Consider the following 26,876-nt stretch of genomic DNA (forward strand, 5'->3'; position numbering starts at 1 on the left):
TCTATGATTCGAGATCCTATATTCCCTTTCCCCCACTTGTATACATATTGGTATGACTGGTTTGGTTGGGGATGGACAGTCCATTTCCAAACACTGAGACCCTGAAGGAGTCATCTCTGGTCTACTCCCAAGATTCCCTACTTGATGTTGGTGAGAAGGTATGCCCTGCTAATAAGGATGATGAATAGATTAGTCCAGGGGTGGTGCTGATAAATGATATTGGTGGTGGAAGCATGCACTGGTGCTGATGAAGATCTCGGTACCAAAGACATTGCCACAGAGGATAGTAGTTCCTCTGCTAGTAGATACCATGAGTGATTCTGTTGTTGGTGCCAATATAAGGACTGGAGTGGACAGTGTCAATGTTGGTGCTGGGCTTGCGTATTTTTATGCTGATCTTTAGCCACTATGATAGTGAGTGCTTAGTGGTCTCCTTGGAGGGCTGGTATTTTGACCTCTCCTTATGGGAGGACACAGAGCAGTGCCTGGAGTCATGTCTATCTCTATTCTGGACTTCCTTGCCTCTGTGAGGAGGTGGTAAGGTCTTTGCCACCAAGGCTGTAAGTGGCAGGGGTGACTTCAATTCCAAGCTTTTACTCAACATTGATTTCTTTTCGGTACCACTCTCCTTGTGTGCTGGCTGTTAGGGATACTTGCACAGGAAAACTTTCCCATTATCTGTTGAGAATTGGAGGTTGATCTCTTTTTCTTCTGGGTTTGATGTAACTCTCATGGATTTTCCCAAAAGGTGAAGCTTGAAGTGGGCATCTTTGGATTTCCAGATCCATGCTGAGAACAAATTGCACATAGAGCACTTGTTCAGAGTAAGCCAGTCTCCGAGACAGACTAGACAGCAGCTCTGGACGTTGGTGAGCAGGATTAGGTAATTGCAAAATGGACAAGACTTAAAGCCCCAAGCCTTTGAGTTCACCATTATGTGAGGACAAGGAACCAGGGTAGTAAGAAAACAAAAGGAGAGTTTTGTTTGTTTTCATCATTTAAATGGAAAGGGATAAGGAAACTAATAAGAGGAATTAAATTTGATCAAAGGGTTTTTGTGTTGTTGCCATGGTGGGAGCATGAGGATGTGCATTGCACAAGCAAGGCCCAATAGACACTGCTAATCATGAGACACATTCACACCTACTTGGGATCCACTCGAACAAATACTCAAAGAAGAATTTGCACTTCCCCATCCTCAGATTCACCTTTTCTTCTTCTTTTAGAACTAGCAGCTGGGCCCTGTAGCTTAAATTAACCTCAGCTGAATCAATTCTCCAGATATTAATTCCCTGCTGGTTCTACTCCCTATTCTGCAGAGCTGATACAGAAAGTGCACTCTGTGCACAGCTAAGAGATTCTTAAGAACTATAGAGGTAGCACATCCCACTGCAAGCACTCATCAAATCCACTTTCTCAGTGTTTTGCCAATTATGGTGACAAAGTACGTTTTTACTCTTTTTCACCCCTGTTAGGGCAACAGGGCCAACACAGCTATGGGAGATGGAGATGGATTCCATTCTGGCTTGTGCATCATCAGTAGAATTGTTAACTTGGTTTCAACTGAAGAATGTTTATGTTGGTGCTGCATAAGCCACAAAGAAAACAACTTGAGGTTCAGTTGAGTTTGTAATGGTTGCAGTTAGAAAAACAAACAAACATCCTTTTACCTGTTAACTGAGTAGACTTGAGATGGAAGGCATTGAAAGGTGATAAATATAGAATCCTATTGTGCCATTTTCATAGTCACTCTTTTGAGTAGCATTGCACTCTAACTATGTAATTATTATTATTATTTTATGTTAGCAGGCTTTTATCCCCGTTTTGACTTCAGCCTCCCAGTATACAGTAAAGATAGCTATGACACAGAACAGGCTAAGAAAAGAAAACTTCTGAATGGCAGTTCTTTACAAAACAGACTGATTTATAATAAGCAAGTTACTGATCAGGGCAGAATAATATTTCAAAAAACTGGACTGTATTACAAAGCATATCTTCAAACATCCATTTCTATTGGATTATTGCTGAGAGGTACTAATTGGTCTATTTCAGAAACTAGACTAATTTACATTCATAAAATAGTGAAAAAAGTTGCATGCTTTAGAAACTTGATACATTATCATGCTTCTGGACTAAAAACAATATGAAGACAATAGCAAATGAAGGACATTGTTAACATAGCTTGGTAATGTTTACAGTGCTTTTTCTTCTGTTTTATCTGACTCTTCATGCTTCTTCTCATTTGTCTCTGCTGATTTTTTAGCTTCAGGTTTAATCCATGGAGGGCTGTGCAACTTCTGTTAACCAACACAAAGGGGAAAACAGAATCAATGTAAGTATTATAATATTATTTAATGTTACAGAGCTGAATAGTGGGATGTTAAATAAAAAGGGTCATCTTTCTCATCAAGAAACAGAGGCCTTGATTTTGATCTCATTTTAAATCAATCCTGATTTAAATCAAGAGTTACTGAACTGAAGTCAGTGAATTTACACTTGCGTAAGTGAGAGGAGAATCAAGCCAACAATCTGCGGTCATCATATTACATTGGAATACAAAGAATCAACACTGAATGCTTATAGTGCCATAAGAATAATGTGCACACAGCTGTAGTTATTTTTGTTAGTCTTTGTACTGCTTTCAAAATAACTATAGTATGTCTGCTGAGTGCACAGATACATTATATGTATATGTATACATATATGTATAATGTGTGTGTGTCTCTCTCTATAGAATTAATCTACATTCCATGAAACCTCTAGCATCTTTCTCAAAATACCAAAATTTTCATTGTAGAAACAATTGTATGAAATCAATTGTTCACCTTTTATAGATTTATTATTTGAGGATACTGCTAGGAAGATTTCAAACAATAGAATATTCTTCAACTGCTTTCTCATTGTCTGGTTCAGAATTCTGGTCTCTGCCAGAAGAGTCCTAGCCACTTTGCTGACTCGGGTGAAAAAAAAATTGGTGCTCCCCCCACCCCCTAAGTGGCAGAGGGGGGAAAAACAGCTGGTCAATCAGTGGTACAAAAAATGGCTGGAGTATTAGAATGGAGCAAAACTACTGAGCTGCCCAGAGGTACAGCACTTCCCATTTCTGCTACAGAATATCTATGTAATTATATTTTTATTGGACCTACAGGTGAAGGGGTCCTATGATACGATCTGCTGAAATTTTTCTTTGTGTAACATGCTTAATTAAGCACAGTTTCACTAAATCATAGTTATACCCAAGGTTTGGAAATTGTTCTTCCTCCTCCCCGCAAAAAAGAAACCCTGAGTTTATAAGAATGGCCTAGCTGATTATTAGAGCAGTCAAGTTCTTTAAGTATTGAAATAATTCCTAACAGAACTTTCCTAACAGAACTGTTTCTAACAGGTCCTAACATCTTATACCACCAACTTCAATCAAGTGGAGAAGAAGTCTCCATTGTGATTAATTAGGAACTACCTAGAAATCACTGACTTAGAATAAGCAGATACAGTTCAAGGAATTTTGCATTTGATAAAGACACTTTTATAAAAGGGCTCAATTACATGAAGACAGAAGTACCTGAAAGCTAGGATCTGTTTCTGCCATCTTGAGGTGAGGAGATGTTGAATTATTGCGCTTCCCCAAACAAGTCTTGCCAACCTGCAAATACAATCATTGAAACCATATCACCGTTACAAAATTTTGGGGGGAAAAAATCAGTGATTTTCTTCTTTCCTTCAGTAGATGGGATTGACACTTATGTAACCCTTTTTATGTTCAAAGCTCTTTACTAATATTATCCAGTTTATCCTCACAACAGCCCCGTGGGGCAGGTAGGTAAGTAATTACAATTCCCATATTACAGATGAGGAAATTGTGGCAGAGAATTTAAGTAGCTTGATGAATGCCACAGAGGAAGTTGGAGTAAAAACTGGAATTAAGATTCAGGACTTCTCGATTTCCATTCCATTACCTAAACCACTGGGCCATCCCTGTGTCATCAGTACGGCAATGGAAACGATCAACAGATTGCGTGGGAGCAGGGCATCTGTCTCTCTAAGTACAGAAAGTGCATTACATTGAGCTCTTTAGATGAACATGAGGTGAGAGGGACAAATCAGCAAAGTTTCTGGAAAGGAAAGCTGTGCCTTTGTGATTAAAATCCTTTGAGCATGTGTCATAACTATAAAGGGAAGGGTAATAGCTGTCCTGTGTACAGTACTATAAAACCCCTCCTGGCCAGAGACTCCAAAATCCTTTTCCCTGTAAAGGGTTAAGAAGCTCAGGTAACCTGGCTGGCATCTGACCTAAAGGACCAATAAGGGGACAAGATACTTTCAAATCTTGGGGGGGGAAGGCTTTTGTTTGTGTTCTTTGTTTGGGAGTGTGTTCGTTCTCGGGACTGAGAGGGACCAGACATCAATCCAGGTTCTCCACATCTTTCTAAGCAAGTCTCTCCTATTTCAAACTTGTAAGTAAATAGCCAGGCAAGGCGTGTTAGTTTTCCTTTGTTTTTCTCAACTTGTAAATGTACCTTTTACTAGAGTGTTTATCTTTGTTTGCTGTACTTTGAACCTGAGACTAGAGGGGAGTCCTCTGAGCTCTTTAAGTTTGATTACCCTGTAAGGTTAATTTCCATACTGATTTTACAGAGATGATTTTTACCTTTTTCTTTCATTAAAAGTCTTCTTTTTAAGAACCTGATTGATTTTTCCTTGTTTTAAGATCCAAGGAGTTTGGATCTTGATTCACCAGGAGTTGGTGAGAGGAAGGAGGGGGATGGTTAATTTCTCCCTGTTGTAGATCCCAGGGGGGTTGGACCTGATTCACCAGGAGTTGGTGGGAGGAAGGAGGGGGAATGGTTAATTTCTCCTTGTTTTAAGATCCAAGGGGTTTGGATTTGTTTTCACCAGGGATTTGGTGAAGGTTTTTCAAGCTTTCCCACGAAGGGAATCCCTTGAAATGGTGGCAGCCGAACCAGAGCTAAGCTGGTAGTTAAGCTTAGAAGTTTTCATGCAGGCCCCTACATTTGTACCCTAAAGTTCAAAGTGGGGATCCAGCCTTGACAGCATGTCAATAGAATAGTGAATAAAACAGCATTGGTTGATATCATTTATTTGAATTTCTTAAATACTTTCTTACTAAAAGGAAACAACGTAGCCATAGACTGAGAGGTAAAGTTCAGGTTAGTCATGTCTAGGGAAAACCTTGAGAAAGACCTAACAAAGCTAGGTGAATGGGAAGCATGATGACAAATGAAATTTACTAAAGGGGCATAAAAACAAACAACAACTAACGAATTAAATATTAGGTTGTGTAAAGAAAATAGTAGAAAATAACACTAAATAATTATTAGACCATTTTAAAAATTGATGGTGTACTGTCACCTAAAAGCTGAAATATTCTGGTCATTTGTCTCAGAAAAGATACAACAGAAATAGAAAGGATCCAGAGATGGGTGACAAAAGTTAGTAGAGACATGGAAAAGCTTTTAAATTGGGAAAGATTAACTGAAAAGAAAGGAATGGTTTAGAGCAAAGACAAGTAATGGGGGCATGGTTAGGATTAATAATTGTTTTTTATAAGGGACCAATCCTTTATGCTTCATCTCACAAGCCAGCCATTAACTGATGTGGTTCTGGGGATAGGAAGAAATTTCCCCTATGGGCATGATATTCCATATTTGTCCAGTAGCAGGTTTCTTGCTCCTTTCTCTGTAGCATCTGGTACTGGTCACTACTAGAGACAGGATACTGGACTGGGTGGGCGACTGTTTGAACCAGTAGAGCAATGCCTACATTCCTTTAGTGTTTAACCACACTAAATATTGACATTCTGTCACAATGAAGACTTCCATATTACTAACCAACAAATAACTATGAATTCAACCAGCAAAGATGAACTATAGCCTGCATTTTAAACAAGAAATACTGATAAGAACACATCATACCATTGCACTGTATACCCTGACTGGTTACCAATTTGAAACCAGTCCTGTTCCTAATAGTTAAGGCCCTTGGCAGGCCAAGTCCTGGCTATTTTAGAGACTGCCTTCCCATTCATGACTTGAAAAACAGGCAAACACTTCTAGGAAAATGTAGCAAATGAAACCTAAGACAAAGCCTGTGAGACTCAGAGATAAAATATTTTGGTCAAAGGAACTTATTTTTTAAATGAGTTACCAATAGCAGTTTGAACAAGACCCACTTTGGCCACTTTTAGAATATGCTGCAAGATTCACCCCACCCATTTCCTAAAACTCTTCCACTATAAAAACAAACACAACAGGAACAAAGGAAACCAACAAAGCCAACCAACCAGAGTTTTCTAGTGTCTAAGAACAAACAGCCGAATCTTTTGTGGATGCCATTGAGAGAGTCCATCATGCAGATCAAAATTGACTTGTTTCAGTGTGGCAATGGGTTCTATAGCAAAGCCCGAGAGAAATTACAAAAGAGTTGAAAAGCTACCTACTGTAATATGAGATGGTTGGAAACTGGAATAAGCATTTTAATAACAAAAAAGGGGTTGGGGGGGCTGGCAAATGGCTAGGTTCTTTACAGACACATTCAGTGTGGTATTCCTCTGATTTTTTGATCCTAAATACCATGGACATGAGCATTCTAGAAAATGCATAGACAGACAAAGGGCCAAACTTTCACTCCCAGTCCAGCAGGTGTAGCCCAGAACAGCAGGTGTAGACCCACTCCAGAGCTCCATGGCCCAACCGGCTCTGTCCCGGCAGAGCACTACTGGAAACCAGTGAGAAGAGGCATGCAGGTAGTCACTGAGGAGCTTTCCAGTTCTGTCTCCCGGAAGCAGACTCCAAGATTCCACCCTCCTCCGCCCACCTATAGGCCTCATCCAAAGCCCAGTGAAGCGGAATGACTCCCATTGATTTCAGTAGGCTTGGGGTCAGTCCTATCGTAGTACAGGCATCATGACTGAAATCAGGGGAAGCAGTGCCTCCTGGGATATCCCTGTTTCTCCCCACCAAGAGAGAGCCAATACATTGAAGGGGTTCTTCTAGACACTTTCCCCTCAAAAAGCACCAGAGCCTAACAGCTCTAACCGGCTTTGTTAGCTAGCAATGAGGTCTACAGGTGTAACTGGTACAATTTGATAAAGCAATCACTTATCACTTTGTTTAATTATAATCTAATCTTCAGCTGCCTCATGAGCACTAGTTTTGAAGACAGTAAACTATCTGGAGAGCCAGATTCTCAGCTGGTGTAAATCAGCATACCGTAGCGATGCCAGTTTATTCCAGATGATGATTTCCCTTTCAAGCTCAGAAAAGGGAGTAACCTGCTGTTTTGATCTAGAAGAACTGAAATAGATAGTAGAAACTCATCATGATTTCATATCAGAATACTTGTTAAATGGCCCATAATTCTAAAATGAATTTTATTCAAATTTTGGGTAAGATTTTCTTTTTTGTTTTTAAGTAAATATGGCAATTGTCAAGACAAACCAATGTTCTTAGGTATCAGAAAGGTAAAAATAGGGCTTAAAATGAAACCTTTTTGAACGCTTTTTCTTCATAGTGCCAAAACCCAATAAAACATAGTATAATGTGTTTGTATAACTCTGTTAATATCGGATAGATGCACTGGAGACATGAATAACTTACACCACCATATTGCTATAAAATACCTTGAGTCATGGCATAGCTGCCATTATTTCCACTGGCGTTGCAATGCAATTTACTGTGTTTTTTATTGCAATGCACCACAACATATATCATGGTAACTTAGTGAATTAATAAGGCAAGCCTCCAACATTTTATAGGTGGCTTTTTTTAATTACCTGCTGTATGATATACCAAATTTATTTAACAAATGCTAAACACATTTTTTTAACTTACAAAGACTGAACATGAGATTATGGGCTTTAGAATATTTTACTGGATATTATGCATTCATTTTTCAGCAGTTTTATATATCAGAAAATTACTTCTCAGGAACCTTAACAATAAAGTATATATATATATATATAAACAAACATATTAACTCACAAAGACTTTGATACAAATAGCTTTGGGAAACTAAGAAGGTGGGGGGAGGATAAAGAATGTAGAGATCTACTCCTCTATGGATGCATGGCTAAAACTCCTCTATGGGTGAAGCAGTAATCTGTCTTTGTGAATGCACATGAAAGGAGAGGGATGTGTGCTAGGAGACTTCCTTACCCCCAACACACACCCTTCTCTATTAAGCTAATAGAATGGTGGACCAAAATATTAGTCCCTGTGAGCAAAGACTCATCAGTCCTTTCTGTGCCAATGAGTAAATCATCCAGAAAGAGGTGGGTAGGAGGTAAAGTCATATTCCCTTGCACATGTGCAAGCACATATCCCATACCCCATTCTGCCATCCCCTTCTCCCCCATAGAGAAACAATCTTCACCTCATAATTTGCACACAGAACCACCATTGCCCATGAGCAGATGAATGAAAACACAGTTTGCAAGAATGTTAGCGGAAATGCAAATATAGACAGATGAAAACACAGCCAAATGTAAGGGGTAGAAGTGGGATGCGTTCAAGGAAGTGAGAACTAAAAAGTTATAACCCACAATCTCTCAGTTAATCCAGTGCAACTCAGTTGTTTTCAGTGTACCAGTCTAAAGCTATGTCTACACTAAGAGCTAAGGGTGTGATTCCCTTGCTTGTGTACACATACCCACGATAGCTCAGTGAATGCTTAGTGAGAGCTAGCACACGTGTACATGAGCACACCCCCAGTTTGTAGTGTAGACATAGCCTAACTGAGGGCAGGATTTGAACTAAAATTGTGCCAAAAGAACAACATTAGTCTTTCAGTTCTAACCCAATGCACAGCGTCTCCATTTGACAAATAAATCTTAACAGGAATCTCTCTCTTGCTCTTTTGCAAATCTGTGAAGGCTTAGCAGTGGTATTGAATGAAGCCATTCCAGGATGGATGGAGGTGTTTCATGTTCATATTCCCCAAGTCTACTGGGGTCAATGCTCAATTTCAAATGTAAGCTGGTATGAGGGAAATGAGATGGTGCAGGAGCTGTTTTGGCAGCTCTACACCATTGCAGGATCCATATATACTAGTGTGGTCCTCCCTACACAGGATCTGGGCCTATAACTCAGTCTTACTACACCTGTTGATGATTTTGAGCTTGATAAATATATTTTAAAAGTCCATTTATTTCCAGGAAGGACTTTCTGGGATTCATAGCATACGTTTGTCCTCTCCCTCAACCCAATCAGAGAAGTTCAACAAGGTTATTAGGCTTATATCTGCAAAGAAAAGAAACTCTGCAACACCAAGGGGAAAATTAAGGCAACTCCTTTAGAAGATCACTTCACCTCCCTTAGTTAATATCCATTTCAGAGCCCAACAAGCTCAGTTTATGCTTTAAGGGCCAATGTAAAAAAACAAACAAACAAACAAAAAAACAACCCAGAGCTATATTCTTCATATTTTTCTTATTGTTTGTGACAGATGAATAAAGAATGTGGATGTAAGAGCAGCATAGATGAAAGAGATGGATGAGATTATACACTTGGGAAACTATATTGGTAAGCAAGGAAGATATGATTCAGCAGAGATGCATTGGTCTAGTTACAAATATTTGATGAACCATGGAGGCTTTTATATGAAAGAGAGAAATTATGGGATATTAAGAGACTCTTCAAGGCTAGTTAGTGTGACTAAAAATTGTGATTTAATTTTAAGATTATGAAAAAATAACGATGCTTGTGTCCCACTTTCCCAACATCTCCTTTTATTCTTGATATTTATTACTGATCACTATATTTAAGACTACAAAGTCTTCCTGATGGTAAAAAGGATCACAGAATTCTGAAATTCTAAGTCCATGGTTTCAGCCAATCTGTAACCACTGGCAGTTAGCAGGAGACCGCTCTGTGGCAGGTTACCCTGTAAGAGCTCACAAAAAGATTTCTTGCACCTTCCTTTCAAACATCTGTTACTGGCCACCATCAGAGATAGGATGCTGGACTAGATGAACCACTGCTCTGATCCAGTAAGGCAACTCAAGTTCCAACTCCATATTATAGCATTATTGGTACAATGGGTATGTTACAAAAGAGATAGGTGCTGCACTTCTAAGAGGTGCTACTTAAGACAAAAGTCTTGCCAGATACATATTTCACTTGTTTAATCGACTATTCTCAATATGCTGCAATGTGTGATGTTTTGGGATTTGGTTTATTATTTATTATATCATTTTTTGATAAAATGCAGACTTCATCAGCTTGGAAAACCTTTTGATCATCTCATTGATAAAGGTATATATTAGCCTGATCTAGTCACATATTTTAGGCAGGATTGTGGCTCTAACCCCCTGCTTGCATTGGAAGTGAAGGTAGTGATTAAGAGGAACTGTGGTCTGGTAGCTGTCCTTACTGTAACCCTTTCGGAAAAATGCAGCATGCCTCCCCCACTCCATCACAGCTCTTCTTGCTTCGGTTCCTGGCCTCATATTTACCTACCCCCATTGAGAAGTCTAGCTCTGCAGCTAACACCTAATTCCCTGGTTCCTGACCCCAGGGAGTGCATTGAAAGGAGGTGTGCCTGCCCCTATATAAAGGTGGGTGGGGAAAGGCCAGGCAAAATCTAGAATAGGTGTGGCCTTGACAGAGTCTCTCCCTTCCTGTCACTGTCCAGTTATTAACAAAATAGTTAGCTCTCACTACACTCCTTTGAGTTGGATAGGTAAGTATCATTAACCACACATTGGAGAACAGGAAACGGAGACAGAAAGAAGCAGAGTCTGGATTATAATTCAAGCCCCTCCTATTTTTTGCTCATTCCTCTAATCTACACAGCCTTTTGGTTGTGCAGGTGCAATTTTGTTACTCCTCCTCAAATTTAAACAGTAATGGAAGACACGTCAGAGGTGATATCTCGCTCTCTTTCCTGCACATATCCTTCCTCTATTTGATAGGTGTTGAGCTACTCAACCTACAGATACTTTACTAATGAGTGAACTTTACAGATTAACTGTGGGCAAATTCTGAACACCTTTACCCCATTGATAATCTGTTAAACTCTTGTTGACTTTAAAGTCTTTCTACTATAGTAATTTTTCTAATCCAGAACCTAATGATTACAGATAATTTATTAACTGACTTGCATATGTTGTCCATTGATTTGGAGGCATTATGAAGGCCCCAATCCTTCAGGCCCTGTATGTGCAGAGCTCTCATTGAAATCAATGAAAGCTGCATATGCAGACTGCTGCCCACTGTCTGATCCCAAGATGAAAACTTCATGGAAAAAATGATCAATCAAGTTCATTTATTTGCAGCCTATGCTAACCTTATTTCTATTGGTTTATTTTTCTATACTTTTCTGTTTCAATTTTATATTTTCCCACAACATCTTGACAAGAATTAAAATTTTTATGACTGTGTATGAATTTGGTTCTCTGCAAAAAAAGGGGTTATTATTATTTTTTCTGTCTAAACAACAGAACAGTGCTTCCATGGGATGAATTTATTGGTGAGAAGGGCTCATTTCACATTTTCCATGTGGAGATTAAGAAAAATATTAATGACCTCTTTATTTTTATTTGTAAAATAAAGTATCCCATGGTGCAATGTCTCACACGCCTAAAGCAATTCATTTTTATACATGCTAAAGCACAAAGAATTTGGAATAGTAAATATTAAAGCAGATAGACAATCAAGGCATGGTATAAGACAAAGTATTTATCCATCTTGATCAATTTAGTATGCAGTTTGATCAACAAAGTATGAGTATGTGAGAATTCAACTGATGAAATATGCAGCTTGATCAGTAAAGTAAGCAAAAATTTAACACCTATAGTATTAAGCTTACCCCATGAATTATACAGCAGAGCTAGGGAAATGCACTGCTGGCTGTGTAAATTATGAAAGTGGATCAGTCCAGTATGCATCCTCAGTAATTTTTTTAATAGAATAGTAACATTAGGCATGCCTCTTGACTATTAAACTATTCAATTTGATCTACAAACTATGCAACAACATGACTATGAAGGTATTCAGTTAAATCAGTGAAGCAAGACTCTTAAAAAGAAAACTACATACTGTGTAGATCAACTAATCATTCAACTTGCTTATTAAGGTGCATTTTTAGCATGCTAGCTAGAGCAGAGCTCATGCATCTGTCTATTCAGGCTGCAAGGCATGTTCCTAGCTGCAATGTAGACAAGCCCTTAGTGTTAAAGCTCCATAGAGTGTCAATGGAGTTAAGCTGGTGTAAAACTGATATCTACGAGATCAGAGTTTGATCCGGAATCTCCTGGTTTCACATTGCAGAGGTAGAATATATTTGGGGTTTGGGTGGGTTTACAATCCCCGGATTTTTCTTGTGTTATTGGTTCAAATGATCTTAAACTTTCAAAGAGGAAGTAGATAAAATCTGCTAAATTTCACCTGGTTTAATGCCAAAACTCTCTGAAAGGAGAAATTTAAATGATTTCAAGTCAAAATTATAAAGGGCCCAGGTTTGCTCAAAAGTTCATTATCCCTTCCAAACTTTTCAATTATCTTGGTTTGGCATTTGAATTTGTATCAAACACCAGTCAATCAAGTTTTGCGTGTTTTCGTGTTGTTTGTAAATATTTCACATTGATCTAATGATTAAAATGATAAATTCTGCTCTCAGACTGGACTTACACCAGACCAACTGAGAGAATTTAGACTATAACAAGTTAGTTCTCAAACATTAAACACATATTGTCATGCTCCTTTCTCCCTAGTTCTAGGTTCTGAGATTTCTTCCCTTCTCTAGTTCTGATGCTGCATATTGAGAAGAATGTTCTTTTGTCAGTTTCCCTGATTTCTAAAGTAACTTGTCCCCTCAAAGATGCAAGGCCAAAGACTTAACTGAAGGCAGTGAAGTTGCATCTGCTTATCTGCTTACATCCATGGCTGAACTTGACTTGTTAACTGTTAGTCTTTTTTTTCCTCATGATAATCTTCTAACCTACACAGATGGCTCATGTTTATATAAACTTTATTGTTGTATCTTGTTTTAAAATACACATGAGCTATTAAAATATGGCATAACTATGGTAAGGTGCAGAATAGATTTTTTCCTTTGAGAACTGTCCTGTATCATTAGCCAAATTACTTCTATGTTTAGTACAAGGACACACAAACACCTTCTCATCAACTATTATAATGATCTACTTAAATATCTGGAGAGCCTCCAAACAGCTTATTAAAGAAGATGTCGTGCTAAATATATGTAATATATTTGAGTGTGTGTTTCCATTGGTTCTTGATTAAGGTATTACCTACAGTTTTTCACACTTTAGCACTCTTGTTTTAGGCATTCAGTGTACTGGCTTAATAGTTAAAACCAAATTGTTTTAACCCTTCATGACCTTTATAGTCTTTTTTTAGGCAGCATGGGACAATTGAAGTCAGATTCAGAATTGAGCCAGCCTGAAATGAAATTTGTGACAGTAACAATTTTATTTTTCTCTTGTTACCACACTGGCAAGGGGGGGGTGGAGGATAGTACAGTGATCAAAGCTTTGCTGTTAAGAATGATGCAAAATTATGAAGCTAAATACCATGGTTGCTTAGAAACATGTGTATATTTTGGTCCAGTGCTCAATGTCCTTTGCCACTGAATGATTAATGAATTTGTTATATTTGTTTACTGCAGGAACATGAAGGCAGTAAATAAAATCTGTACTACTTTTGTTTTTCAGAAAAGGCTGAGCAAGGGCAAACACAGAGAGTTAGAAATCCAACACAAGATGAATATAAGATGTTTAAATAAAGCAACTTTTTATAAATTGCTTGATGTTATTTCTGACTCCCTGCAATAGGTGATTCTAAATGTTGTGTCATATGCATCAGGATTCTCTGGACTGAAGAAGGTAGTGACTGACCTTTGGATGGTGCTTTTCCTTTTTTGGGGGAGGAGAGGTGTGAAAGTTACACATTGATAATATTCTTCATAATATTGTAACAGAAGGAGTCTAGTTTCTGCTTGAGACATTGTTCAGTCCAGGATTCTACACTAGAAGGGCTTGCTATGCACTGTAAGTAAAAATACATGAGGTGAAATCCTGATTCCCTTGAAGCCAACAGAAAAATATATCATTGACTTCAACTGAGCCAGGATTTCACTGATAATCTCCTAGCTGTCTGACCACTGGAAAACATCCTCTTGAATTTAATTGACAAGATTCTTCTTATTGAAGTGTTTTTATAAATGCCAGGGATGAGTAAAAGAAAATTGGTATTGGTATTGGAGGCAAACAGAGGTCCTGACTCAGGCAAAATGTCACTGATTTAAATAAACCAAGACATTAATATTGCAAGATGATCCAACTACTTGTAGCCATTGAATGTCCCATGGGAGGGGAGGGGAGGTAGCTCTTTTTTCCCAGCCTGTCCAATTTCCAAATGAATTAATTTCATTCTGCTTATCTAGATCCAACCTATATATAAAATTGTATATGTATTCACTTTAAAAATTACATACATTAATATGAACACATAAGCCATAAACAAAAACTGCAGCAGGAGTAGCAAATTAAAAATAATCAAAGTATTTGGCCATAAGGAGTGCAGGGGGGGATATCTGATATATTTGACAAGCCCTTTACTTTCTCTCTCTTTTCTTTAGAAGTCTAAAATACCATATGTTCTTCTAGGGTAGTCAGTCATTAGAAGAGTAATCCTTCTACAAAATTATCTGATAAACAAGATTCAGTTTAACAATTAAGGGATTTTTCCACCACTCTGAGAAAAGAGTTGCTGAAGGTTTCTTAGCAACATCTTGATTCTGACCATGTTCATTAAGTCCCAATTTTTAAATTCAGTTTTAACCCTTATATTATTTTTTTAAAATAAATGACAGATCATAACTTGTCATGCATTTTTTACCACCTTAATTGTACTTTGGTCACTGGAACATAATATTTTTAAAAATCTGACCGGATTAACACTCCTGTGGGCCTGGGGCTATTAGATTTTGTGTATGCAAGTCTTTTTCCTAATTTAAAACAAAATTATCGCAATTATGGCATTGAGGCTATTAACGCTATACTAAACTTGTAGACTATAGTTAAGTTAATTCAAAATAGCCTACTTCTTACCTTAGAACAGCTATTAGTTTCTTTCTGGGAGGGAGTTTGGGTGCAGGAGGGGATTCTGACCTGGAGCAAGGGGCTGGGGTGCAGGAGAGGGTACGGGGTCTAGGAGGGCGTTTGGGTGCAGGGGTTTGGGGTGCAGAAGGGGGTGCAAGGTGGAGGCTCTGGCTGGGATGAACTTACCACAGGCGGCTCTCAGTGCAGCAGGGCTCAGGTAGGCTGCTTGCCTGCATGCTGTGGCCCCACAACGCTCCCAGAAGTGGCCGGCTTGCTGGCATGTCTCTGCGCACCCTTGAGGGGAGGGGGACAACATGTCTCTATGCGCTGCCCATGCCCACAAACGCCGCCCCCGCAGCTCCTATTGGTCGGTTCAATGGAGCTGTGGGGATGGTGCTGGAGGCGGGAGCAGCGGGTGGCGACGCCTCCCCCCCGCCAGGGGCCGCAGAGACATACCAGAAACCGTCCGCTTCCAGGAGCAGCGTGGCGCCATGGCATGAAGGCAGCCTGCCTGAGTCCTGCTGCAATGTGGCCCCCCTTAGCCTGGGCCCTAGACTTCAGCCCCTAAAGCCTCTGCATTAATCCAGCCCTGACTAGGTGGCAGCAGCACAGAAGGGAGCTTGTTGCAATTGAATATAGCTCTCTGCTTTGTTAGATCAGCTGACTCTCGGACTAAAGGGCAGTTCAAATTCATGCCTATATGCCGCCAAAAATTTTCATTTTTGAAAGTAAAATATTAACTGTATATTTATTTGTATTAGGACTGTAGATTCTAAACAGAGACATACTTAGGAAATACCATTTAATATTCAAAGACAAAATACCTTCCTTTCTTAGCTCATTCTACTTTTGGAGTCTGTGGTCATTCATGGTAGAATAAACTGGAAACAATATTTCCAACATTAGTTAATGTTGTGCTTTTCAGCTTGTTCAAACCTAAAATTGTTTTATCTAGGTTGCTTTTTAAAATCATCTACAATTTTGGGGGGGCAGATGGGAGGGAGCATATAATGACGTCCTTATATCATGACACAGCTACCACTGATTTCACTGAGAATTTAGCCTAATTAAGAACTGTATAGAGGTTAAGAGAGCTCTTCAGAAAATTGTTTCTCTCACCAAAAATTTCTATTAACATTGAAAAAAACAAACTTTAAGCCAAAACCTTTCAGCTGAAAACTAAAATCAAATTTGGAAATGCTTTGCAGTGTCAAATGGGAATTGTAGTTAAAATGCCTAATGCCCCTCTTCTCCAATGTGGGCCAGGATACCAGGCCAGACTGTATCTCCCATAAGAACATAAGAATGGCCATACTGGGTTAGACCAATGGACCATTTAGCCCGGTATCCTGTTTTCCGACAGCGGCCAGTGCCAGGCACTTTGGAGGGAATGAACAGAACAGACAACCATTGAATTTTCCATCCCTTGGCAGTGAGAGGCTAAGGATACCTAGAGCATAGGGTTGCATCCCTCACCATCTTGGCTAATAGCCATTGATGGACCTATCCTCCACGAATGTATCTAATTATTTTGAACCTTGTTTTGGCCTTCACAACATGCTCTGGCAATGAGTTCCACAGGTTGACTGTGCGGTGTGTGAAGAAATACTTCCTTTTGTATTAAACCTGCCTATTAATTTCTTTGGGTGACCATTGGATATTGTGTTATGAAAAGGGGTAAATGACACTTCCTTATTTACTTTCTCCAAATGATTCATCATTTTAGTGATCTCTATCATATCCCCCCTTAGGCTCTTATCCAAGTTGAACAGTCCCAGACTTTTTAATCACTCCTCATATGGAAGTTTTTCCATACCCCTAATCATTTTTATTGCCCTTCCTTGTACCTTTACCAATTCTAATATATCTTTATTGAGATGGGGCCACCAGAACTGCATGCAGTATTACAGATGTAGGCATACCATGGATTTATATAGTGGTATTATGATATTTTCAGTCTTTTTATCTATCCCTTTCCTAATGGTTCCTAACATACTATTAGCTTCTTTGACTGCAACTGCACACTGAGTCGATCTTTTCAGAGAACTATCCAGTGACTCCATGATCTTTCTTGAGTGGCAACAGCTAATTTAGATTTCATCATTTTACATGAGTAGTTGGTATTATGTTTTCCAATGTGCATTACTTTACATTTATCAACATTGAATTTCATCTGCCATTTTGTTGCCCAGTCACCCAGTTACAAAGGTCCCTTTGTAACTCTTTGCAGTCTGCTTTGGACTTACAAAATTACCTTCAATAGTTATCATCTCCAAATTTTGCTACCTCACTGTTTACCCCCTTTTTCGGATTTCTGATTATGCTGAACAGAACTGATCCCAGTGCAGATCCGGGGGAGACACCATGATTTACCTCTCTCCATTCTGAAAACTGACCATTTATTCCAACCCCTTGTTTCCTGTCTTTTAACCAGTTACTTATCTATGATAGGACCTTCCCTCTTATCCCATGATTGCTTACTTTGTTTAAGAGCCTTTAGTGAGGGACCTTGTCAAAGGCTTTGTGAAAGGCCAAGCACACTATATACCCTGGATCACTCTTGTCCACATGTTTGTTGACCCCCTCAAAGAATTCTGATAGATTGGTGTGGCATGATTTTCCTTTACAAAAGCGATTTTGACTCTTCCCCAACATATTGTGTTCATCTATGTGCCTGATAATTCTGTTCTTTACTATAGTTTCAACCAATTTGCCTGGTACTGAAGTTAGGCTTACTGGCCTGTAATTGCCAGGATTGCTTCTGGAGCCTTTTAAAAAGAATTGGTGTCACATTAGCTATCCTCCAATCATCTGCTACAGAAGCTGATTTAAATGATAGGTTACTTACGACAGTTAATAGTTGTGCAATTTCATATTTGAGTTCTTTCAGAATTCTTGGGTGAATACCATCTGGTCCTGGTGACTTATTACTGTTTAATTTATTCCAAACCTCCTCTTTGACACCTCAAATTGGGATAGTTCCTCAGATTTGTTACCTAAAAAGAATGGCTCACATGTGGAAACCTCTGTCACATCCTCTACAGTGAATACTGATGGAAAGAATTCATTTAGCTTCTCCACACTAGCCTTATCTTCCTTGAGTGCTCTGTTAGCACCTGGATTTTCCAGTGGCCCCATTGTTTGACAGGCTGCCTGCTTCTGATGTACTTTTAAAAAATTGCTGTTAGTTTTTGTGTCTTTGGCTAGTTGCTCTTCCGGTTCTTTTTTGGCTTGCCTAATTATACTATAATACTTTACTTGGTGCCTCATGGTCTCCCCTTTTGTTGAGCCAACATGGGCCATCATGGGAGATGTAGTGCAGCTAGGGAAAGCAGTCCATGGAGAAGAGTTGGAGCATGTGGCACCAAAACTTTTGCTCCCATAAGTATGCCACAGAATATCTGAATCACACTTTTTCAGCTTTTTGGCAGAAAACCAAAAGTGCTTCTGTTGTCAGTTTTTTTTCTTTTATAAAAAGTCAAAATTTTCTGCAGAAAACAGACACTTTTTGTGAAAAATTTCATTTAGTCAAAAACCCAATTTTCTGTTGAAAAAATTTCAATGCAATTTTTTTGGCCAGCTCTATTTAAAAAGTATGGCCACTATGCATTAATTGCTTTAGTTCTGCCTCAGTAATCCCCCCTGTAATGTTTTAACTACAGCTGCTCATATAATTAATTATTTGTTGTTCATTATTCACGTTATTCTCTTGTTTTAAAAAAAATTCTGTGCTGCAATCAGTGAGCAAAACATACCATGTGACATAGGTATATATAATACCGAGACACTGATTGATGGGGACCATATTTGCAAATGGCCCACAATCTGAAAATAAGTTGTCCAAACTATTCAGCAAGTTCTTGGGAAAAACAAAAACATTCACCAAAAATAGGGATATATCCAGGAGCAATTTGCTGAACAAAAAACAGTAAGTGGTATCAGGAAGGAGCTTGGTACAGAGTTCAAGGCAACAGGCTCAACTCTTTCTACTTTGCAGTGTTAACTGAATCAGTTCTTTCCTTAAAATGTTGTGTAATATGTTCCTGTTGTGCAGTGTTCCTTTGTGCTGTTAAATGGCTCTTGTGTTCTATACAGAAGATGGCTGCACTTCTGAGGTGGGTAAAGCAATCCCTGCTTAACAGTTTAAGTGTGTGGATGAAAGATGTGTAACCTGCTATTGTTATCAGAAGGCTTTCCAGTTACCTACAGATATAGTGGTTGTTATATTTAAGGAACACTAGTGTGTCTCTTTTCTTCTCTTATTGTTTTTTTCATGTCTCATTAGGACATTTGTTAAGACCATATTAGTGTGATATCCTTTGCAATATCCAGGGAAACATCCAAATCAGCAATACTCTACTCTTTTTTGTTTTTATTGTAACACAGGCCATAATAAATTGGTTTGAGGTTTGTTACTATACTACATCAGTGTTTTAACTGAGTAAGGGCTGCAGTTCCAGCCCACTGTCTCTGATGCGTTATAGATTTGAGCTTTCAGCTTGTTCCCTAGTCGCAGTTGACAAGATTGCAGATTTTTACCATTACACTGTCACCATTACTGCTCAAGTTAAACATCTGCCTTAAGTTCCTTCTCTCCCCCCCCCCGTCCATGAAGCATTTGTGACATCTATGCTTGTTTATTAATGTGAATGTTATATAACAGGATTCTGTACCTCACTGTGTTCCAAATCTCTAAGGGAATAAGTAGATTGCTGAACAGGTTAATCATTAAATCACATCTCTTCTACTGCTTTACTGTCACAAAAGCTTTAAAAACCCTGTTAACCAATCCCTAAAGAAAACCCAGGGAGTACACTGCATACTTGTACACCAAACAGTATTTGCTTCACAGCATTTGAACATGAAATTGCTTTTAAAATATATGTACTGTCTTGATTATTAAAAACAGATAGCATTAAAATTGTCTCTAAGGCTTTAATATTTGCTTTCAGTCTATATTAAGTACTGACTCCCAATCTTACATCTTGAGAATCACACTCCTGGACACTTCGATTTGCTTCCTTTGTTGAGGCAAGGGTCTCCTTATCTGCTGAGGCATTTTGCTGAAAGTAGGAAAGAAGAAAATGAAAAAAAAAAAAAGGAAATACAGAGACAACCTGTAGACAGAATTTACATGAAAATCAGGATTGCAAATAGAATGCAATAAGTTTATTGTAAATTATCAATTACTCTTATCAATTACTCTCTATTTTGTATTTCCAGGGCATTTGCGTTTTGTAAAGCATTTTGATAAATGTGATTACTTATCTATAAAATCAATAATAATCAAGATTTCCTCGCAGAAGACTGGAATATGAAGATTTTATTTAATGATAAGCTTTGCCTTGGATAGCACTTCCTTTATACTATTGTGTAATGCAGCACACATTTGCCTAGATTCTCCTCTGCACCCAGATACAGCCAACACACAAGGCAGGGAAGAGAAAGGGAATATCAGTAATCTATGCCTATCTTAATCTTTTGGTACTTTTGAGCCAGGCTTGCTTATTAGCATATGTTGGAACATCTTAAGAACTGCTTTATCTTATTCAAACTGGCTATGATCTATGGGACCTTACAGAGGTTGTGAATTGGGGTGGTAAAAACATACTCTTCTCTATGCTCACAATCAGGGGCAGTGAGTTATATGGACTTGTGGTGCCCAGGCTCCAGCAATATTCAGGATCCGGAGGCCCAGCTCCACCAATATTTGAGGCCAGGTCTCAACCCCAGCCCCATCTGCCATCCCCACGCGCCTCTCCCAAGTGTCCCCCGGCCCTCACCTGCCGCCCCTGCGTGCCTCCTCCAGACCCCAGAGCATCCCTGCCTCAAGCAGGTGGCTGCCTCCTGTTCTGCTCTGCCAGCATCAACTGTTGCTGCAGAGTCCAGAGCCCCCTATTCACTAGTGCCAGGGCAGGCTGCTCCTGCCCTTCTGCCTCGGACCTTTCCCTTTTCCGGTGGGACCCTCAACCAGCACAGGAGGTCCCCCGCCTGGAGTCACTGCTCCTGCCCCACACTGGGCAAGTGGCAACCCCATCTCCCACCCCCAGTGAGGCTACAGTGAGGGGCAGCAGCAGGGGAGGAGGCGCACACGTGATGGCAGTCCCTCCCCAGCACCCATCACAGGGGAGGCCAGGGGGCTTCCTGGAGCTGAGAGGGGTAGAAGGTGAGTGTACTGCTGGGGGGGGGGAGGGTGGGAAGAAGGGGGCCCCTCTCCGGGAGCTCGCTGCTGTCGGCAGGGAGAGGTATGGGGGGAGTCCTCCTCTCTGGCCCCAGCCCCAGGGCAGTCAGACTGCACCCCAAACTCCTCATCCACAATCCCGCACCATCCCAGAGCCCACACCCCAACCCTCTGTCCTAGCCCAAGCCCCTCTCACACTCCAAACCCTCATCCCCAGCCCCAGCCAGAGCCCTCATCCCCCCACACCCTAACCCTCTGCCCCAGCCCTGAGCCCCCTCCTGCACTGTAATCAGGACCACCGAGAGCGGGTTCGGGCCCTGGTGAAAATTTTTTTTTGGGCCCCCCAGCAATGGCGGACCAGCTAAACAGGGCCGACGAGAGGGGGGGGGAAACCGGGCTCGGAATTTTTTTGGGCCCCCCAGCAAGGGCGGACTGGCTAAACCCCCTTCCGGACCGCCGGGCCTCGGTAATTTGTACCGGCTTCCACCCCCACCCCCTCGTTGACCCTGACCTTAATCCATCATCCCCGGCCCCACCCCACAGACCTCACCCCCACATCCCAACCCTCTGTCTGAGCCCTTCCCACACCCCAAACCCCTCATCACCAGCCCTACCCCAAAGCCCTCACATTTTTACATTATTTTAAAAGATATATATTGGCTTACAAGGCAGGTATGTGTGTGTGGGGCGGGGGGGGGGGAGCGGGACTTGGACCCGTTCTGGGCACCACCAAAAATGATACAAACCTGCCGCACCTACCCACAATATGTCCCTCCCACCCTTAAGACAGATTATTTGTGTGTTGAGAGTAGTTGGTATAAATTGTAAACCAGCTGAGAGATCTCTAACACTGGGAAAATTCTCAATTGTCCCTTTTCAGCCATATTCCAACACTTTGTGCCATTACAACGGTGCAAAGAGACAAACAGCAGAAATGAATCTGGATGTTATTTCGATACAGAATCTGTACCACAGTTACATTATATAGATATACATCAGCATCATACTTTTGTTGTTTACATGTAGTAATGTTGATAGTTCCAGGTTCCCTCATCCCTAACAAGAACTACAGTACAGAGTGACCTGGCTGGATAAACATATAGGATATTTTAAATATATGAACCATTAAATTTGAAGATTTCATCTTCATATCAGTTGTACATACTGTTTGTTAATAAAGTATAAATAAACAGACACCATGCTGAAAAATAAAATGTAACATAAAATTGCCATTGTAGTACAATATGCAACACAGTTTAATGAAGAATTTCAGTGGATCATTATCACAGCCTGCTCATTATCAGTTATAGAGGGCTATCTGTTCTGAAAGCACTAAACCCATGATCATTGTGAAAATGTCGACCATATTTTTATTGTTCTTCTATTTCTATCAGAAATTCTTTAGGTATGATCCAAAGCCCACTGAAGTTAATATGAAGACTTCAGCTGACATCGGTGGAATTTTAATCAGGCCTTAAGTGCCTCAAAATTGTGAGATCCTTAGTCACTGGAGTAATCAATTCTCTTTCCAGTGGTTCATGGCCTATCAATAAGGCTCAAACATTGATTTGGGAATTTATTGTAGGATTTATTCTCTGGGAATATATTAAAATGTGTTCTCAGAGAATAAACCCTACAATAAATTCCAAAATCAATGTTTATGAGCCTTATTGATTTTGGTATGAGTTTCAAGTCATGAAAAGTTTAGCATCTGTAGCTGGATGAATATTTTCAGATGAAGTTGGGCTGCTCTATATTTCTGGCTGAGATCTTGAAATTTTGTCTAAAATTTCACAACAATTTAGCTGGGAATAGGCAACCAAATCACCAATGTTGGTGATCTTCAATGACCAGTTTTGAAAGGTTGTTCCATCTTTAGAGCCCTGCAAATCTGCGGATATCCGCAGATATCTGCAGACTATGTTTGCGGATCACTGGCTGGATGTGGATACAAATTTTGTATCTGCTCAGGGTTCTATCCATCTTTCTTGTGTAAATTACAATGTTTTAGAAATTTCCAGAATTGATAGAGAGCTGAAGAGAAGAAATGGGTAGATTATAACCTACAAAATAGTATTTTTCTTTAATAATAGGAGGATATCTTCATTGAGAAAGCTTTAGTTTCATGGAGGCTGATAAATGACAGACAAGCTATAGTCCTGAAAACAGCTGGTGATATGGTCTGCCTAGTTTTGGCAAGACTATTAGTCTTACTGGGATGTGACACCAAAGCAATCCTCGCTCCCCTGGTGTTTCTAGCAATATGGGGAGGTGGGGACTATTTTCAACTTTGGCCCAGAGTATGACATGCACGTTACAAACTTCTGAATAAGAGAAAGATAAGTAAGTATATATTTGAAAATAGACAAAAAAATTGCTAGTTATGTGATCTGGGGAATCAGTTTGGTGAAATGATGATTTTTTTGTTCATAACAATGGACCTATTTGATTAAATAATCTACCTATCTGAACAATGAGGGGTAATAGTAGAGTTGTTTAAACTTGAAATTCCAATTGTCCTATAGCATTGAATCACACTGAGTTCTTGAATGATAAGACCTTCCCCTTTCTGTAAGACAACTGACACTACAAATTCATCAATACAGATACCATGTCACTTGATGTTTTTTGTTTCTTTCTCCCTTCCCAGAGCATCATGGACAAACATACAAAGCCTAAATGCTTTTAAGGAGGTGCTGGTGCCAAACAAGCCCCTTCCCACTCCCTCTTTTCCTCTCTCCCCCTGTGCACAGCGGAATCTCCATATCCTTCCCTATTCCTATTATCTTCCTTTTCTCAATCAAATGAGCCTTCTCCCATTCCCCTAGAAGTCCCTGTCTAGTGAATTCTCCTCTACCCTACCCTTAAGAATGGTTCATGCTTCTTATCCACAACTCCTGTGCAACCATCTCCAGTTCTTTTTCATGCTGTGGCTCCATGCCAATTGTTCCTTGCTCATGTCTTCAGTTAAATTGTGTAAACTGATTAAATTTGCCACTCCCATCTCCTGCCTGTTGTTTCCTGACCCAAAGGAGGTTTCAGGAAACAGCAGGATGGGACACAGCAGATCATGGTGAGAGTGCAGTCCAGAAACAAAGAGGGGTTTTTGTCAGCCTGTTCCTGGTTCCTCCCAAGAGCTCTAACCTGTTTCACCTCCTAGTGCCCAGAAGCCCTTTCACATTCCATCTGGCCACTTCAAAACCATGGAAACTGGCTGGAATCTAAGTTGTTCAACACTCGGGTTCACATTTTGAAGTCCATAACCAGTCCTTACTCAGGGAAATTTCCCATTCTATTCAATGGTAATTTCACCTGAGCAAAGGCTTCAGCATTTGACCACTGGGATTATCCAGTTTCCTAAAGACTACAGCATCTGTATGGATTTTTATGGGGTTCCAGGAATAGTTAGAACTAATTTCTTAGATGAAATACCATGACAAATTATATTTCTTAAACATCATTAAGGTTTTGTTTAGTGTTTATAGATTCATAGATTCCAAGATCAGAAGGGACCATTGTGATGATCTAGTCTGAGTTCCTGTATAACAGTGTAGAACTTTCCCCAAATCACTCCTATAGCATATCTTTTAGGAAAATATCCAACCTTGATTTAGAAATTGTGAGTGATTCATAATCCACCATGACCCTTGGTGAAATTGTTCCAATGGTTAATTAGTCTCACTGTAAAAAATTTACACCTTATTTCCAGTCTGAATTTGTGTAGCTTCAGCTTCCAGCATTTGAATCATGTTATATCTTTCTCAGTTAGATTGAAGAGCCCATTTTTAAATATTTGTTCCCCATGTAGCTACTTGTAGACTTTAATCAAGTAACCCCTTCACTTTCTCTTTATTAAGCTAAATAGATTGATTAAAGTATAGTGATAGACTCAAGAAGCTCACTCTCATGGCTCGTCTTTGAACCTTCTCCCATTTTTCAACCCTTTTCTTGAATTGTTGACACCTGAACTGTACTCGGTATTCCAGCAACAGTCACACCAGTGCCTGATACAGAGGTAAAATAACCTCTCTACTCCTATTCAGGATTCCCCTATTTATGCCTCCAAGGATTGTATTAGCCCTTTTGGCCACAGGGTTGCACTGGGAGCTCATGTTAAAAGGGCTGTTGAATCACAGATGATGTGAATGAATGCCTTGAAACAAACCTTTACAAATATTTTTTTTTTGTTTTTGAAAAAAAAAATAGTCAGCCCTAATGAAAATGGAAACATCATTTACTAGCTGATTTAAATCACTTAGCAGATTGATAAAAATGCCGCTGTGTATTTGCGGGCAAAATAATTTGGAAACAGCTCCTGGACTCCTTTCTAATTTGTCTAAGCTCTTCTGAACCCTGCCCAAAGCTTTTAAATCCAGGATTTCACACATGAAATTTTTCAGTGGATCTGCATCCACTAGAGCTGCTTTGAAAAATACAGATATTTGCAGGTGAGACCTTTCACGCTTGATCAAAAAAAATCAGGTTTTCAAAATTCACATATCTGCATTAAGTAAAGCTGTTTACAATATTTAACATATATGTTTGCAGCTGAAACTAGAATCCATTTTTGCGTGCATAGCTTGCAACAAAAAATCCAGGAAATTTACAACAGAAAAACAAGCCAAACTCATAATTTCTCTGAATTTTCTAAACGTTCTTAGCTTCTATCTATACATTTCCCCCGTTTAAGCTACTTACAATTTTTCTTTTCAAAAATATACTGCATTATTATAATCTCTTTGGTCTCACCATTATTTCTTTACTGCCTAATAACACTACTTCATTATGGCAATTGAATTACTATCTTGTAATCTCTTTTGACTTTGATATGTAAGTGAACTCTTTATTCAATATGCTATTTTTCAAGTGCTTCTTCCTCTTCTTCTTACAAGACTTGCTGGGTTTTATTGTGCAGTCATTTACGTCGGTAAGCACTTACATGAGAAGTACCACCAGCACTGTTAAGACTACTTGCCAAAGTGCCCACAAACATGAATAAATGTTCCAACTTCAGGATATCTATTTTCCCTTATGTACAACCCACTTGTGTTCTCTTCTCTCAGTTTAAGTTTTACAGGGGCAGTGAATTAATTTGCATTCTGAGAAGCAATTTAAGTTAAAGGCCTTCTTATAGACTTAACAAGGGTCTTCTGCCAGACTTTGATCTCAAACAAGTGTCCAACTCTTATAAATCCAAGTCATATGATTTTATAAAAATCAGTGGTCTCATCTGCACGTAATGTCTGTAAAGATCACCAAGATGTTGGACGTCAAACCCATGGCTATGCCCTGAAATCTACAGACTATTTTGGTCTAAACTGTAGATGCAATACCATTGGCGTTTGTCCAGGGATAAACATTTATCATTAGAAGCATCAAAGGCCAAGACTAGAAACATTTAAAAAACATTTACAGGAAGTACTTGATACCCTGCTTTGTTGTATCCATCTGGATAGCTGAAGCCAGCCTCAAAGGCTGATGGGAGTTTTAGTCAACTCCCTTCCAGGAACCCACAAGGACAAATGAACAGCCAGACAGATGGTGTGTAGCAGGACTGCATACAAGAAAATAAATCAACTAATACTTGGTCTGGTTGTAGACGTTGCAGGGCTCTGT

General features: G+C 39.6%; 1 protein-coding gene across 4 annotated transcripts in view; it reads right to left on the reverse strand.

Moving 5' to 3' along the window:
- Positions 1-1,906: 1,906 nt before the first annotated feature.
- Positions 1,907-26,876, reverse strand: part of LUZP2 (leucine zipper protein 2) — a 458,345-nt gene continuing 433,375 nt past the window's right edge. For all 4 annotated transcript variants that reach the window (XM_065592548.1, XM_065592549.1, XM_005300314.5 and 1 more), the window contains 3 exons: positions 20,062-20,142; positions 3,560-3,640; positions 1,907-2,297 (listed from right to left, as the gene is read on the reverse strand). In XM_065592548.1, the coding sequence (XP_065448620.1) occupies positions 2,193-2,297; positions 3,560-3,640; positions 20,062-20,142 (267 nt within the window). In that variant the 3' untranslated portion in view covers positions 1,907-2,192. The remainder of the gene's footprint in view (positions 2,298-3,559; positions 3,641-20,061; positions 20,143-26,876) is intronic.

This window comes from Chrysemys picta, chromosome 4 (genome assembly GCF_011386835.1).
Source record: "Chrysemys picta bellii isolate R12L10 chromosome 4, ASM1138683v2, whole genome shotgun sequence".
In the NCBI taxonomy this organism is placed as follows: Eukaryota; Metazoa; Chordata; order Testudines; family Emydidae; genus Chrysemys; species Chrysemys picta.